Genomic DNA, 15534 nt, shown 5'->3' with positions numbered 1-15534 from the left:
GTTCCCTCTGAGGCCACTCCGAAATCAGAGCGGTCTCGGAGGGAACTTTTCTTCCGCACCCCCCACCTTCCCCTCCCTTCCCCTACCTATCCCGCCCCCCAGCCTTACCTAACCCCCCCCAAACCTTTTTTCCATAAGTTGCGCCTACCTCTGGCTGGCGCGCAATCCCCCCAGCACAGCCGCTGTGCCGGAGGCCTCGGTCCCGCCCCCGCCCAGCCCCACCCCAACCCTTTCACAAAGCCCCGGGACATACGTGCATCCCGGGGCTCGGCGCGCGTAACCCCCCTACGCGCGTAAATCCAGCTGGATTTACTCGCGTAGGGCTTTTAAAATCCGCCCCAAATCGTCCACTTGCAAAAGTATCCCTGCTGCAGAATCCATAAGAAGTAGAGAGATTTGTGGATGCTTTCAAAGTATTCTGGCGTAGATAAATGGTGATGGAGCCCACGAGAGGAGAAGCGATACTGGACTTGGTGCTCACTACTGGAGACAGTATCTCTAATGTCCAGGTGGTGGTCATGAGATGGTATAGTTCGATATAGCAGCCAAGATGAAGTCAGAAGAACATCAAAGCCCTGGATTTCAAAAGTACAGATTTTGTGAAAATGGGGAAAGTCCCTTGAGGAGGAGCTGGAAGACTGGGTAAAGTGGAACAACACTGGGCCAAATTAAAAGGAGCTGGAATAAAGGCAACAAATCTTTATGTGTGAAAAGGAAATAAAAGAGCAAAAGGAAATTGATCTGGTTCTCCAAAGATGTGGCTGAAAAAATAAAGGCAAAAAAATTAGCATTCAGAAAGTATAAAGGAACACAAAGGGGCCGATCAAATACAGTGCATTCAGTCTAGTACACAGCTTGATGCGCGGTTGGACATGCATTTGGAATGTGCTAGAATAACTCCTGATGCAATAATGAGATTAGCGCATCCAAAACACGTAATCCAAACCTGTGAGTAGCTATTGATGCTAATCACATGTAAATGCCATGTTGAGGAGGCTATTAGCTAGTAAAAAAAAAAATCACGGAACGCTCGACGTGCACGTTTTAACCCTCTAAACTTAATTCTAGCCCCAGAGCTGGCATTAAGTCTTGAGGTACACCAAGCTATCAACAGAAAGCAGAAAATACTGCTTTTCTGTGGTTCCTCTGACTTAATATCATTGCGTTACTAAGTAGGAGGAATCCCAGAAAGCAGGAACATGAAGAAAAAAAAAAAGTCTTGATGGCAGTCAGGTGAAGAAAATGGACGCTCGGTTTACCAGGATCCGTTTTCCTAACCCATGGTTGTGCGCACAGCCACATCTCCTGGGTACCCGATGCCAAGGATGCGCCAGGGATGCACAGTTTCCCCTAGCGTGTCCTTTTTAACGTGCCATTCATTTGTATATTGCATCACATGCCCAGGAGAAGTGGATGGACACATGTTAGGAAAATGACCACCTAGTTTGGATGCCTATTTTTAGTGCTTCCATATTGCATCGACCTGAAAAAGAGGAATACAGAGAAGAATATCTGGTGAAACTGAAAGAGGCGAGGAAAGAAATCAGGATGGTGGAAGCTCAAGTGGAAAAAGGATTGCAAAAGAGATAAAGAGAAGTGACAAAAACGTATTTCACATACATCAGAGAAAGGAAGCACTGAGCGGCAATTACTGCCCTTAACAGAAACATTGGGGGTAACCTGCATGGAAGGGAATTTACTGCCCTTAACAGAAATACAGGGTAACTTGCACAGAGCGGCAGTTACTGCCCTTAACAGAAACATGGGGTAACCTGCATGGAAGGGAATTTACTACCCTTAACAAAAACATGGGGTAACTTGCACAGAGCGGCAGTTACTCCCCTTAACAGAAACATGGGGGGTAACCTGCATGTAAGGGAAGTTACTGCCCTTAACAGAAACATGGGGTAACCTGCAAGGAAGGGAAGTTACTGCCCTTAACAGAAGGCATGGGGTAACTTGCACAGAGCGGCATTTACTGCCATTAACAGAAACATGGGGGTAACCTGCATGGAAGGGAAGTTACTGCCCTTAACAGAGGGCATGGGGTAACTTGCACAGAGCGGCAGTTACTACCCACAAAAGAAAGAAAAAAAACTTGCTGGGCAGATTGGATGGACCTCCGGGTCCTCTTATACCATCATTTACTATGTTACAAAGAGGATTTTTTTCCCCAAGTGTGTTCTGTGAAGAATTAGATTCCCAGTGATAAAATGTGACCATTCACATGCCATCTCCCTTGGAAATGTGAAGGGAGCTGTAGGTCAGATACGTTTCCCTCTGGGAGCTTTCATTCAGTGGATTGCATGTTCCACCTAAATGTAGCAGATTGGATTTTTTTGACCGGGAACCTTGGTACAATAGGGGGAAGGGAGGGTAACTCAGGAGATTACAATGTTTTGGCTCCTCTATAGAAAACTGGATTATCTTTTAAGATTGTGACGCAGAGCCTGGTCACTCAGTGAATCTCCGAGGAACAAATTATGTACATTTTATTGGTAATGTTGCGGTATGTACATTCTAATAAACCATAAGTGGTCTCTGAGCCTCATTCACATACCTTTCTAAATTTCAGGTTGTAACTGATCCTTACAGCCCTCTTTTTTTTCAAACATTTGGTTATGTGGAAGAACGATCTTGATGCAGCCGCCGGTGGGGGGTGAACGGTGGCTTCCAAGCCCCCTAAATGGTGCAAAAGGCGCTGAAAACCAGGGCGTAGTGCTCCATCTTTCTTCTCTGTTGCAGGGCGACGCTGTTCTGACTGTGCTACTGACGGAGGAAGTACAGCATGGAGAAGATGTAGTCTTCTACCTGCTCTTTGCTGGCTCCACTCTCAAGCATTTAGCGAGTACGAGGAAAGTGAATTCTAGGACCTTAGAGACCATTGCTCCTGGTAAGCATCTAAAGAATCTCATTTTTTTTTTTATTATTATTTATTTAATAAATTGGGTAAGCAAAGCTTTGAATGTGGCCTAATTCTGGAATCATCACTGTTTGTATGTAGTCGGGAATTTTGAAACAATTCCCCCCAAAATAATGCTGTGGTCGGAGTTTATGTATTCAGCGTGCCGTTCATTGATCTTGGATAAAACATGTCTTGCTGATTCCCAGGTATTGGCACCATGTATGCATTTCTCAAAAGCGAGGATGGTTGTAAGAGGTCAGTTTATTGGAGGGTGTTAGTGCTAATGCAGGTGTTCAACATCTGTTAAAGCGGTGTTAAGGAGTATTAACACATGGCCTTTGTTTGCACCTTTTCCCTCCCAATAACATGGATCTTAGGGTCAAAAAGGTAAAGGAGCAGATTAAAATTCTAAATTATGCTAATGAGCTCATTTACATGGAACACTGTTTGTGCTGATGCAAAAGTCTGGGTTAACACAAAACTTTAACTATACGTTTGTAGTTAAAAGGTTTTGTTGAAAGCGTGCCACAACGTGCATTTTTCACAAGCATCGCTGCAGTACTTTAACTCGCTGTTCACTAAAGGGAGTAAAGCCTTTTCTGAATTAGCGTGCTACACATGCGTAGCAGTAGTGCACGTTAAAAAGGCTCATTCTGTGTTTTTAATGCTGCTTAGCAAAACTAAATAGGCTCCTAAGTCTTTATTTAAAAAAAAAAAAAAAAAGCCCTCACAGATTGGAAGGGCTTAAAAGTAAAAGCTATTACTTTTCTGTTCTACCTTGCTTGGTGGTTTGGATACTTTACTGATGCCTTCCCTTCCCCACCCAAAAAAAGAGGAGGGCAGTCATCTGTTTCCAAAGACTCCCATGATGCATTGCAGCTGATGCAAGGGCCAGAGTAACAGATCAAAGGATTTGTTTTAGTGCAATAATTGTGTTGGGAAGCTCTGTAAATCTTGTTAATAGATGCCTGAGGTGCCTATAGAGAGAGGGAATGGCCTGCACAGCTGAGTAACCCTGTGATAGTCAGTTAGGGGCAGAACCTGAGAATGAATAGCTCTGTGCCCTGCTGACCCCTAAACTGCACCCTCAAAAGGAATCAAGTTACTAGCAGGACTCTGAAGCAGAGAAGGAACTCAAAGTGATATGGAGTAAGCTATGATTTAAGCGATGTTCCCAAAAAAACCCCCCAAAATAGAGAATCTACTGCCATGGGGCTCCAGTGGAAATGTTATTGAAGGGAGGGGGGGGGGGGGCATTTTTACTTTAATTTGCACTGATATTTACCTCCTACCGACTTCCCCCACCCCAAGTATGACCTCTTTCTCCTCATCTCCCTGTTCCCCTCCCCCCCCCAAAAAAAAGACTCAGCCCTGGGTTTTGAGCCACACAGGACATTATAGTCTCACGGTTTTCAAATCTTTGTATTTTCAGAGTTTCTCGCTGTCAGGTTTCATGGAACTCTATATGCTGACTTGGTCATTGCGTTGGAAGGGTCAATATTATCTCAGAAGCCCTTGTGCCAACAAACGAGATGAAGAGCTTTCTCTGTTTGGAATAACTCCTTCTTCTATAAGAATGTTATGAGGATTATGACATTTTTAGAAAGCAACTTAAAACTTTATTTTTTTAAGTGACTTTTAGAGCGTTTTCATCTATGATTACAGTGTATTTGTTATGCGATGTGTACTGTTCTTGTTCTGCTGTGCTTTTGAATTTTGTACGTTACCCACAGTGATCAGTCAGTGACTGGGTTTTGTGGTTTCTAAGCATTTTAAATCATTTGTTCCCAACTGGATCTATTTTGCTTGAAGGTAATGATCACACGTGGCAGAAGGTTGGGTATATCTGTATCTCATGCATCTTTGTCAGATGACTGCGCTCACGTAGGGTCTTGTAGGGGGAGCAGCCATCATAGAAAGCATGATGCCGGTAAACGTGGATGGAAAAATTGATGTTAATGCTTTGGAAATTCCGATTTTTCCCTACATTTGTCAGAAGGTTGAGGGGATTTATTCAAAACTAAAGTATCTTCACCTTGAGGAGAAAAATGCCTGCTTTTGCTCTGCCAAAGTGCTTTAGAGCTTTTGTCATTACTATAATGGCACCGTTTTAGTTGGAGTGAGCAGGTATGAAGTGGTGGAACGTGGAGTCTGAGAAGACTATTTCTCGAGGACCTTCTCACCTGTCAGGTTTTTTTCAGCATATCCACAATGAGCAGCCATCTGATTATATTTGCGGGCGCTGCCTCCATTGGGTGCAGATATATCTCATACAGTGAAAAGAGAGAAGCTGTTTTCTGGCAGGGGGGAGGGGGTGAAGGGGAGATGATGGAAACAAAATGAATTATGTACCAAAATCTAATCAGTTTAGGTTGGAATAATTTGAATTACGCCGCCATTTATTTTATGAAAGAGAGAATGGACAGTGAATACTGAATCCAGGTGTTTATGAAGTATTTCCTTTTGGGAAAATGACTCTTCTGGAATGACTGGTGCATCTTTGGAAGATGTTGAATTACAAGTTTGTGCATCACAGAGTAAGGTCCCTCTCATTAGCGTTTTTGACATCGCATTGGATGGCATCTGTAGCACGGTGTTGCTGTTGTAGATCTTCTGCTAGGTTGGTTTTTTTTTTTTAATGAACATTTAATATTCTGCCTCTTTCCAAAGTCGGTCTCAAGGTGAATTACAATAAATTTAATCGAACAGCGGGATTGGAAGAGCTTTCAGTCCATTCAGAGTCTGCACTGGCATTCAGCATAGGAAAGCCCATTTGTGTCACTTGCCGTGGCGTGTGGAAAAGCATGGCATTGTAAGACAACTTTATTTTAAAAAGCGAGACCACCTCAGCTTGCGCATTTACGAGGAACGTCGCCTCGGCTGCGCGGAAATGTCTTGTGCAGCCATCTTTATAAGGAAGTGGTTTGAACTACAGCTGCCTGTTCAGAAGGTGGGGGCGCTTTCGGACAGCGATATTTGCTTGGCATTAATTTTTATGTACTGTAGGATTTTAAGGGATCACAAGGAGAGCAGAATGCGGGGTCCAGTTGCTTTATAGTGGTGGCGTGATTGTTTGCTTTGCTTTTAGATGTTTGGTTTCAGATTAAGAAAACAGAGTTTGCATATTGACCCACGGGCTATGGCTGGGAAAAGAGTAAACTGCTCACGGTGCCACGGTTTTAATGTTTCTAGGAATCGGGTGGTAAAGGTGATTGGTTTTAGATGTGTAAGCACTGGATTTTCTTTGCATTTTACAAAGTTTAGCAAGAATTAGATTTTGGGGGGTGGAGGTTAGGTGAAAACCAGCTGTGATAACTTGCCTTAACTTGCTTTAGGGTGCCTTTTATCACGATTCAGTAAATAGACTGATAAGATAAACGTGGGTTAAACATTTTTAACCGTATTCTGCAGGACAGTTAAAATGATCAGAATAAGCCACATAGGGTTTGCTGAGATTATTAATCCTCAGCATATTGTTCAACTGATCATAATCAAATAGGGGGGCTCTTATGAAAACCATTCTTAGCTGTTAAAATATTTTACCGCTATTGAAATGGCCCTTGGGGAGTCTGATGTAAGAAATAAATCTGAAAAAATTACAAGCCTTATTTTAAGATATAAAAAAAAATCCTTTAGTCGGGGGGGGGGGGGAGAAAAGCACAGCTGGCCTGCGTCTTTTGTAAATATTTGAATGGTTCCAGCAGGTTTAGATTTCAATACTTGCCTGTCTGAAGCCGGTTACACGGGATGTTACATTCAGATGCAGGAGGTGTTCCCTGCTCCACAGGGTTCGTGTCAGGAGAGCTTGGGTAGGGAAGCTGATCCTCTCAGCTTCTCCTCGCCCTGTTTTTAAGACTCCCGGCTTCCCCCCGATTCTCAGCCTGCTGCTCTTAACTGCTTGGCTTCTCCTCCACTTCAGAGTTTGGCCACCGTGCGGGGACGGGAAGGGCTCCTCGGCCTACTCTGCATCTGTGGTGGGCAGCAGGGTGGGCTCTGTTCTCTGCTTTTGTCGTATGCTGGCCCACCACTTGGGGGAGCCACTTCAGAAGTTTGTGCTCTGGGGCGTGACGAGAGGAGGAGGAAATGGGGGAACCAGAGGCCTGTCAGCCACCTTCTTGGGGCTTGATACATTTAACGGGAAATGCATCTGTTCCCTAGATTGGGACTTAGGTCAGAGGCCTAAATCCTAGGGTTGGCTCAGCTTCACTATAGTAAGCTCTGTCTTCTGAGCTGCGGCCTACAGCCAATTAGGATCTTCTCCTGAATAGGAAGCATGGCTGCTTTAACCCTCTGTCCAGGAAATGCTGTACTTCCTTCCTTACCATGGGCATTAGGGGTGTGCATGCGTGTGAATGGAAATAGCAATGTCATTGACATTTCCTATTCTGTTTCATGTCATTTTTTTTAAAAATGGAACAAAAAAAAACAAAACCCCCATGAGATTTTGTTGGTTTTACTTTGGTTTGTTATGGGGGGGCAGGGAAAGGTAAAAATACGAGACCTAGGCCCTGATACCAGTGCCCAGTCCTTAGAGCGGAAGTGGCATAGTTTGAAGTTAAGAAGAACAGAGAAAGACGTTAGGAGGCCAGGCCTGGCTGCTGGGTCCAGGCCCCAGCATCAGATCTGGGTGCTAGGCCCTGGGCCCTGGCCTTAGCATCGGGCCTGGGTGATAGGACCAGCCCCCAGCGTCGGGACTGGCCACCAGGATCTGGGTTTTGGGCACTGAGACGGGGCCTCTGGCCCGGATCTCCCATCAAAACTAGACCTTAAGGACAGGATCAGGCCACCAAAGTCTATAAAGTAAAAAAATATATATAACCTAGCACTCAAACCCCAAAGAGGAAGTAATAGAGCAATTAGCAAGTGGATTAATGCGGTGAGGAGTCTTAATTATTCGTGCTGCATTGTTGGTGGGATTTTTTTTTTTTCCACCTGGCAGTTCCTTCTCTCTATTTCTTCCAGATCCGTCAGAACCAGTGCTGGGGTCCTGGCATCCTGTGCTACAATTGTGCAGCTCCCTATTTCTCATGGACCCAGCCCCTCCCGCTGTTCTCAGCCTGGTTACTAAAAGGCCCATGCACCAAGGCTCCTTCCTCGCCCGCGACTCCCTGCCCCCACCCCAGGGGATGCGAATTCTGCCTCCACAGCAGCATCCCCCCCGGCCCTGGCCGACCCCCGGCGTGCAGCAGGCTCCATCCGGGAATGGAAGCGGGAACCCATCCCCACACGGCAGATCCTGAACACAACCCCCCCCCCCCCCCCCCCATCCCCAGCCGTAAATATTTTTGAAGAAGTGTTTTCAGATCACCTTCAATAGATGAGATGAACCATTTCAAGCGGTGAGGTTAGAGCAGCATAAACGCACCAGGGGCAGGAGAGTTCGTTTTGAGCGCATTTTTTAAGCTGAAGGAGAAGCCTGGTTGAAATGCGACCTGCGGTGTTTCCAACCACAGCTTCCGTGGCTGTAGTGTTTGGTAGCCTGCGGCAAGTTCATTCTTCAGTCAGTGGTTCGGCGGCGCGCTGCAGCTCCGACAGGTCACACTGGTAGCTGTGATGGGGGGGGGGGTGGGGGTGGGGGCCGGCCTTTTGTGTGCTTTATTTTAAGGGTTTAACCCAGTGGAACAGGTCAAGCATTGTACCTGCACCTTAACCTGTGTCACTTTCGTTCTATGAAGCAAGCGCACTGACCGCAGGCCAGATGTATTGCCACCTAGTTGAGGTCTAAGTTTTGGATGCTTTAGGTCTTTAAACTGGTTTGTTTTTTTTTGTTGTTGTTGTTTGCTCTGGGATAATGTTGTTGTATTCTGTAGTATAATTTTCCTATCCCTTTCGGCTTTTCAGTAAGCGGCATCCTCGGCGGTGGATTTTTAAAAGCGTTGCTTGCGCGAATTTCAACCAGATACTCGCATATGCGGGCAGTGCGCGAGCGACGCCGCAAAGTTCACACGTTAAGTACCCGTGTACGCGTCGAGAATAAGGGGGGAGGGGGAGGGGCGAGGCATGGGCGTTCCGGAACGAGGCCAAGGCTTGCGCGCGTAACTCCGAATTTTAAAAATAGCCGACCATGGCGCGCGTCCCCCGAGTTATCCGCGTAACTTTACTGCTGGTCCTGAGGGAGGAGCAAGTCTAGAGGGCTCGTGTTTTAGGGTTTTCAGCACAGCGTGAAGGGGGGGGGGGGGAGGGGGCTTACAGAATGAAGAGCCAGAAGGGAATCTGTAAGTCCTCGGTATCAACTGGGCAAACTGGTGGACTAATTGGAAAAGCTGGTTTTTCCCTCATGCGAGCAATCGCGCATAAAAGCCGTTGAAGCCCCAGCGGGAGTACGTGCGGGACGTTTACTGGAGCCGCCTCTTAAGATTCCGCGCACGCGTACATGCGGCGGGGGCGTTTTAAATGGTACGCGCCTACTTGCGTGCAGCTGATCCCTGCTCGCGCGCCGATACGCGTGTTTATGGGAGCGAGGCGCTTTCCTGTTAAAGTTAGCCAGTCAATGTAAATATTTCTGTTAATTTTAGGGACTTTAGACTCCCCCGTATCTTTTACTCCTGATAGTATCCCGAAATAGACCGATGCGTCCAACGGTTTTGTCTGGAGTGAGCTGCAAAGGATGAAGGATCTCCCTGCCGAATTTTTGGTTTGACTTCAAAACAGTTGTTGGAGAATGTGTTAACAAAATGACGTCGGGCCAGGCAACTGTGTTCTACTACTTTTTTTTTTTTTTTTTTTTCTTTTGTAGCTTCCGGGCTCTTGATCTACAAACGTAAATTTCCTACACAGTGAGCAGTTACTGTGCTATGAAGAGGAAATTCATCTCCATTTCATTTGCCAAAAAAAAACAGAAAACCCAAAGGCGGTGCTTGTTGACTGCACTAGATCTCTGAGAGCACTGTTGTCACAGTACCGGGGAAAAGCTTGATAATCTGGTTTAAAAAAAAAAGCACTGAGTAGTTTGTCATAGCAAAAGAAAGTGGAGGGCAGGGAGAAGAGATAGCGCAGACTGTCTGAGCGAGATGCCGGGATTATGCGTGAAAAATGTCGGCCGCCTTTACGGGTAATTGGCAAAGCATCCGGCCAGTGACGTCTGCGCTCTCTCCACAGAGACAGCAACAGGTGAAAAAGCAGCTGAGAGAGTTTCTGTTGAAATGTAACCCTTGTTGTTATGGACTCTTGCCCGGACCATTGTAAATGCCATCCAGCTGGAATAAAAAAAAAAAAAAATCAATTATGCTTAAAAAAAAAAAAAAAAATTAAAAAATGGAATCATCCTAGAGCTGTGTGTTTAACAAAAAAAAAAAAAAAAGTCTTTTCTTTGTTTAAATGTCAGCAGCCTTCTTTTAAGAAAGTAAAGGTAGCATAACACCCCCCCCCCCACTGTTTAATTAAAAAGTAAAAATGGCTTAGCCAGATACCATGGAGTGGGTATTGCAGCAGTGTCATGCCAAGCCTGAGAGGTTGTAAATAAATAAATAGATAGATAGATAGATAGATAAATAGATAAATGGAAGGCAGTCCGGAAACTGAAACTGCTGTTCAGCTGGATTTAGCCATTCATCCCTCCCTGTGGCTTGGTAATAGTTCAGCACAGGAGATGCACATTCACTTTTAGGGGATCCTTTACTAAACTGCCATATTTTACCATGGGGGGGGGGGGGTGTCCCTCTTGAACAAAATATTGTGGGAGTTATGTGGTGGTTTTTTATCGTGGGAAAAAAATCTGAGTTAAAATTTATCTCCCCGAAAGGTCGAAAACCGTGCAATGGCGGACAACTTTGCCCTCGGCTGCCGTCAGCTTAAAGGTCCAACAGCCCAAAAATCCCCCCCCCCCCCCCACCATGCAAACTTAAAAAAATCCTCCCACCCTGGGGATCTTGGCAGACCCCCACCTTCCCCCCCCCCTCCCACCGCATTAAAACAATTAAAACAAAACACTTTGAGTCCCGCCCAGCGACGCTCTGCTCTCCTTCCCAAACTCTTTCACGTGGATTAAAATATCTCCTCCCCCTAGTTCACAACCCTCTGGTCATCCTAACCTCGCTACCCCCTGGCTTCTAGTGCCCCCCCCCCCACCCCCACCCCCGGTGATCCGCTTTAGGTAAAATTAAATTCCAGGTGGCCCACCCCCCCATACCTTTCAAAGACATCCCTGGTAGTCTAGAGGCGGCCTGGAGCGCCCCCTAGCCTCCGGGGCTGGTTGGTGCCCTTTCTGGGTCACTTGGCCCTTTTAAGAAGCATCCACGCCTTTCTTCAGCCGTGGCTTCCTTCCTGCCACCCTCCCAAACAGGCCACGTTTGTGGAATCGTCTTGTTTTCTCCCCCAGTCTTAGGCAGAGACCTTTACAGTTGTTTTAAAGTAATCTCGGGACTTCCGCAGCAGTTCCCTTGACTTGGGAGGGACACCCTGATCCCGGCGGTGTCTTCAGGCTGCCAAACTGGAACCGACAATGCCCCAAGGGATATTAAAATTGTTTTTTTTTTGTGTGTTCTCCCACTCTGCACCTTTGAATAACATTAGACTGGAGTTTTTTTTCGGCAGCTCCTTGTTCTGCACGTTATGACTTTTGCTTCAGATTCATTTCCCACACCAGAAACAGCTTGATTCCTCATCCAGGAGTTTTCGAATCAGCTCATCTACTGTGATTGGCTCTCTCTAACTTATTACGGGCCTTGTTAAAGCAGTCCTTGCTTGAACCAGATCCAGTTTTGGGTTTGCTGTGTCAAAGGGTGTGAAGGCTTATGTAATCAAGACTTTTTATTTTTATTCTTAGCTCCTGAAAAAATATTTCTATAATTGCTCTTTCACAATGAAAGTATAGAGTAGGCTTAGAGAACTCTGGGCCAGGAATGGCGCAAAGAGGTCAGGTTTTCAGGAGATGCACAAGGCACCGCCTCCATCTCATGCGTATTCATCGGGAATGACCTGGAAATCAGAACTGCTTGTGGCACTCCAGGACAGAAGTTGCCTACCCCGACGTAGAAGGCACGTTGTGCAGATCAGTGAAACAAACTAATTCCTTTCGGTTTGTATTTCTTAGACAGCAGAATGAGAATAATGTACGGGACAAGGGTGCTTCTGTTGTTGAGATGCGAGATTACTTCTATGCATCAGATGCCTCGCTTGAAGCTTTCTTGATTTACATTCTTGTGTGAATCTGTTTGGAAAATGAGAATAAAAGAAAAAAATGTACAAGACCCTGAAAACCTTTGCAAGGCACTGTCTTTCTCTCTATATATGTCATGAGTTTGTTTTTTTTTCTATCCACTTGTGCACATTTTTTTTTTTCTTGGCACCACACCTTTGTTCTTCTCGAGTGCATCCTTTTTTGCTTGCCTTGGTGCAAGTGCTCACTAAACCCCGTTGGGGAGGAAGGGTTATCTTGTTACCCACAAGAGCAGCCCTCAGTGGTGAAGGAACGGCACTGGGTTCTGTTCTCCGAGAAGACTTCCAGCACTCAGCATGACGGCACATCTTACGTATTAGCCAGGTAGACTTTGGGAAAGTCACTGCTGATTCCTTGGAGCGAGCAACTAGAAAGAGATCTGCTTCTTAGGATCTGCTGGGTACTTGTGGTGTGAACTGGCCGATGTCGGAGACCCGTGCTGGGCTTGATGGGCCTGCATAGTATATGCTATGTTTAAGGCTTCTATTCTTAAGTGTTTACAAAGTTTAGAGAGGTTTTATCAGTAGTACCTTTTCCGATTAAATGAAATAACTGCAGCTGAGGAGTCATCAGCGCCGAAAAGGCACAAAAACAGTGGAGAGCACAGGCAGACAAGAGGAGGCGTGAGCAAGTACTGTGGTGCTTTTTCCAATGTTTAGCCAATAAGTATCTTTTTTTTTTTTTTTTTTTTTACTCTTTGCATTGGAGGTGTTTAATATATTTCTTAAAACCTAATGCTGGAAGTCCTACTTTTGTTTTTATTTTCTTATGATCTTGATCATGCAGTAAAGAGCAGGGAGCAAAATGGAAAAAAAAAAATCTATTATAAATGTTCTGTGCCTAGTTCTGTACAGGGAAGAACTTATTTAATTCCTTTCGGAAACGTTTGGACCCACCTGATGGCCACACCTAGTTTTGGTTATGAGCACATCAACCAGGAAGAACTATTGAGACATTTGCACTGTTATTATGTGTTGCATTGATAATGTGCTCATGCCTTGACAAACTAGAAACAAAATAAACAAGATGCATATCAATGGTACCAAGGCTACTCATCTGACGATTCTTACTGAGCATTTCATTGTGAGGTTTTTTGTGTGTGTTATGCAGATAGGGAGTTATAATACAGCTTCAATCCTATTTTTCTAGCTACGTTCCTGGTGCAGGGAACGTTAATAGCGACTATAGCCAACCGTTTCTTGCCTTTTCAAATGTGTTTGATGAAGCTGGTCTTAAAAGATGGGAACGAGACTGCGTCGGTGGCAGGGCTGTGTGTGCACCGGGTACATCTGACTGACCACCTTCTGACCTTGGGCAGGTCATTTCACCCTCTCATCGCCTCATGGTGAGCCCTCTGGGGACAGACAGACGGACTCTACCTGAATGTAATCTGCTTTGAAGTGCCACAAAAAGGACGAATATAAATTTAAAAAGAAATTCTGGGATCCATGCTCATCATCTTGGGCCACCTTCTCCCCCTATCCCCTTCCCCCCCCCCTTCCCCTCTTTCTTCCCCTCTGACCTCTCCCCCCTCTCAAACATGTTTCTTCCTTACTTACTTGAAGCCAGTTTTAACAGAGCAGCAAGTCGAAAGCAGGGGTCCCCCAACTCTGTCCTGGAGGGCTGCACCTCGGCCAGGTTTTCAAGATTTACCACAATGAATATGCACGAGGTCTGTTTTGCACGCGTGCCTTCCCGTGCATCCAGACAGTTCTCACGCACACTCGGTGCGGCAATCCTGAAAACCTGACTGGGTTGCATCGCTCGAGTTTGGGTAACCCCGTGGTCTAAAGGGGCAGGAGAAAAGTGCCAATGGAAAATAACAGACCCCCCCCCCCCCATCTCTCCCCCCTCCCCCCCTCCCACATACCCGATCACTAGAAAGATAGTAGAAGTTTTGAAATAAGCTCATTAGAATGAAACGTCCGCTTCCAGGTTTACTTTTCATGCTATCGGCGCTTTCCCCCCGTCTTTCTTTTTAAATTCTCCAGTGATGGCGCATCTTGAAAGAAACCTGCTAAACGATGCACAGAGTGCCAGGTTCCTCCCTAGCAGCCGCATCATCGGAGATGAACCTCTGAGCCGCATTACAAGTCAGGTGGCCATGCTCGGGCTAAGAGATGTTTCCCTCCTGTGCTTATGCTCGTCAGCTGCACTTATAGTTAGTTGGTGGAAGTGAATGCAGTGTAGTTAAACCTGGCTGGAGGCCGAGGTGTCAGCAGTGTGATTTTTTTTTATCGGTACACGTGAACTGCTGTGAACCCAATAACTTTTATCACCTCTCTTCTCCATCAAAGCAGCATGTAGTGGGTCATGTTTGACGTTTAGATTCAAAAAGATGTAATTGCTGATAGATGACTAAAGCCTAGAATTAGAGTGAATTTTCTTGTTTTCTTACCTCTTCTTTTCTTCCTGCAGGTCACGACTGCTGTGAGACCGTGAAAGTGTCACTCTGTGCATCTAGGGAAGGGTTTCCCGTTCTGCTGGTGGCGGAGGACAGCTTTCAGTTCGTTGAGGATGAGGCGTATGAATCTGCCCAGTTCCTTGCAGCCAGCGCCGGGAACCAGCAGGCTCTAATTTTCACCAGGTTTCTGGACAGATCAAGACCGTATTCTGGAGATGCAACCTTGCTGGATGAGAAGGTCACACTAGCCTTCCAGCATCTGAATTTGCCCGATAAATGGAATGTCTTAGGAACGACAGATGACCTACATGGTAAGGGCACATTTTAAAAAACCCCCCAGATATTACATTTGTAGTAAATACATGACTTGAAAGGTATCCACTGTCCAAAAGTAACCAGTTTGTACTGGTGAAAAATGCTCCATTGTAGAGCAAGCAGATAGCTTGATACTTTGTTGCAGCTTCAGATCTTATGAAGTTTCACCCATGATCACTTCCACGGGGAGGCATTTTGGCCTTTATCTTGAGATTTCATGTTTTAGCTTCCATGCTTGACAGTGCAAAGAAGTTTTCATGCACCGCTCTCCTCTTTGGTAGATGTTTCAGTCCCCCTCAGGATAACTTTTTAAAGATCACAATGAGAAGATTTACAAGGCACAGCAGAAAATGCAATTTAACAACTTCCATAGCCCTTTGATGACAGTTCAGGGTTTTCCAGAGAAATACATTTGAATTATTTTTTTTTTAATCTTAGGGAATACGTACGACCCCTTTCCTGTTTCTGCCAGACTGTAAATCTGTATAAAGAAGTCATAGCAAATCTAGTGGCATTCGGTATGGAGCATATTTGAAATATAGAAATGCATTCTCAGAAGTCCAGTTGAGCAAAACAAAACCTCTTTTGCGTGTGGTTTCAATTTCTGTGTTGTCAGGTCTCCAATAGCGGTCAGAGTATTTCGTTATTAAGCACAAAGCTGTCCAGCGAGTCCCTCTCCTTGTGACGACAGTTTTTTTTTTTTCAGAAGCTGTTTGAGCGGGGGTAAAAAGAAGGGGCTTTTTTGTTTTTTTG

General features: G+C 45.5%; 1 protein-coding gene across 8 annotated transcripts in view; it reads left to right on the top strand.

Moving 5' to 3' along the window:
• The window catches only part of AKAP13 (A-kinase anchoring protein 13), a 336318-nt gene that overhangs the window by 83517 nt on the left and 237267 nt on the right, over positions 1 to 15534 (top strand). For all 8 annotated transcript variants that reach the window (XR_003852464.1, XR_003852465.1, XM_029575495.1 and 5 more), the window contains exons 3-4: positions 2746 to 2893; positions 14481 to 14777. Coding sequence is in view for 6 of the 8 variants with exons in the window: in XM_029575495.1 (XP_029431355.1) it covers positions 2746 to 2893; positions 14481 to 14777 (445 nt within the window). In the remaining 2 variants the exon portion in view is untranslated. The remainder of the gene's footprint in view (positions 1 to 2745; positions 2894 to 14480; positions 14778 to 15534) is intronic.

Source organism: Rhinatrema bivittatum, chromosome 13 (assembly GCF_901001135.1).
Source record: "Rhinatrema bivittatum chromosome 13, aRhiBiv1.1, whole genome shotgun sequence".
NCBI lineage: Eukaryota > Metazoa > Chordata > Amphibia > Gymnophiona > Rhinatrematidae > Rhinatrema > Rhinatrema bivittatum.
Note: the sequence above shows the minus strand (reverse complement) of the source record. Positions and strands in the feature narration are given on the sequence as shown.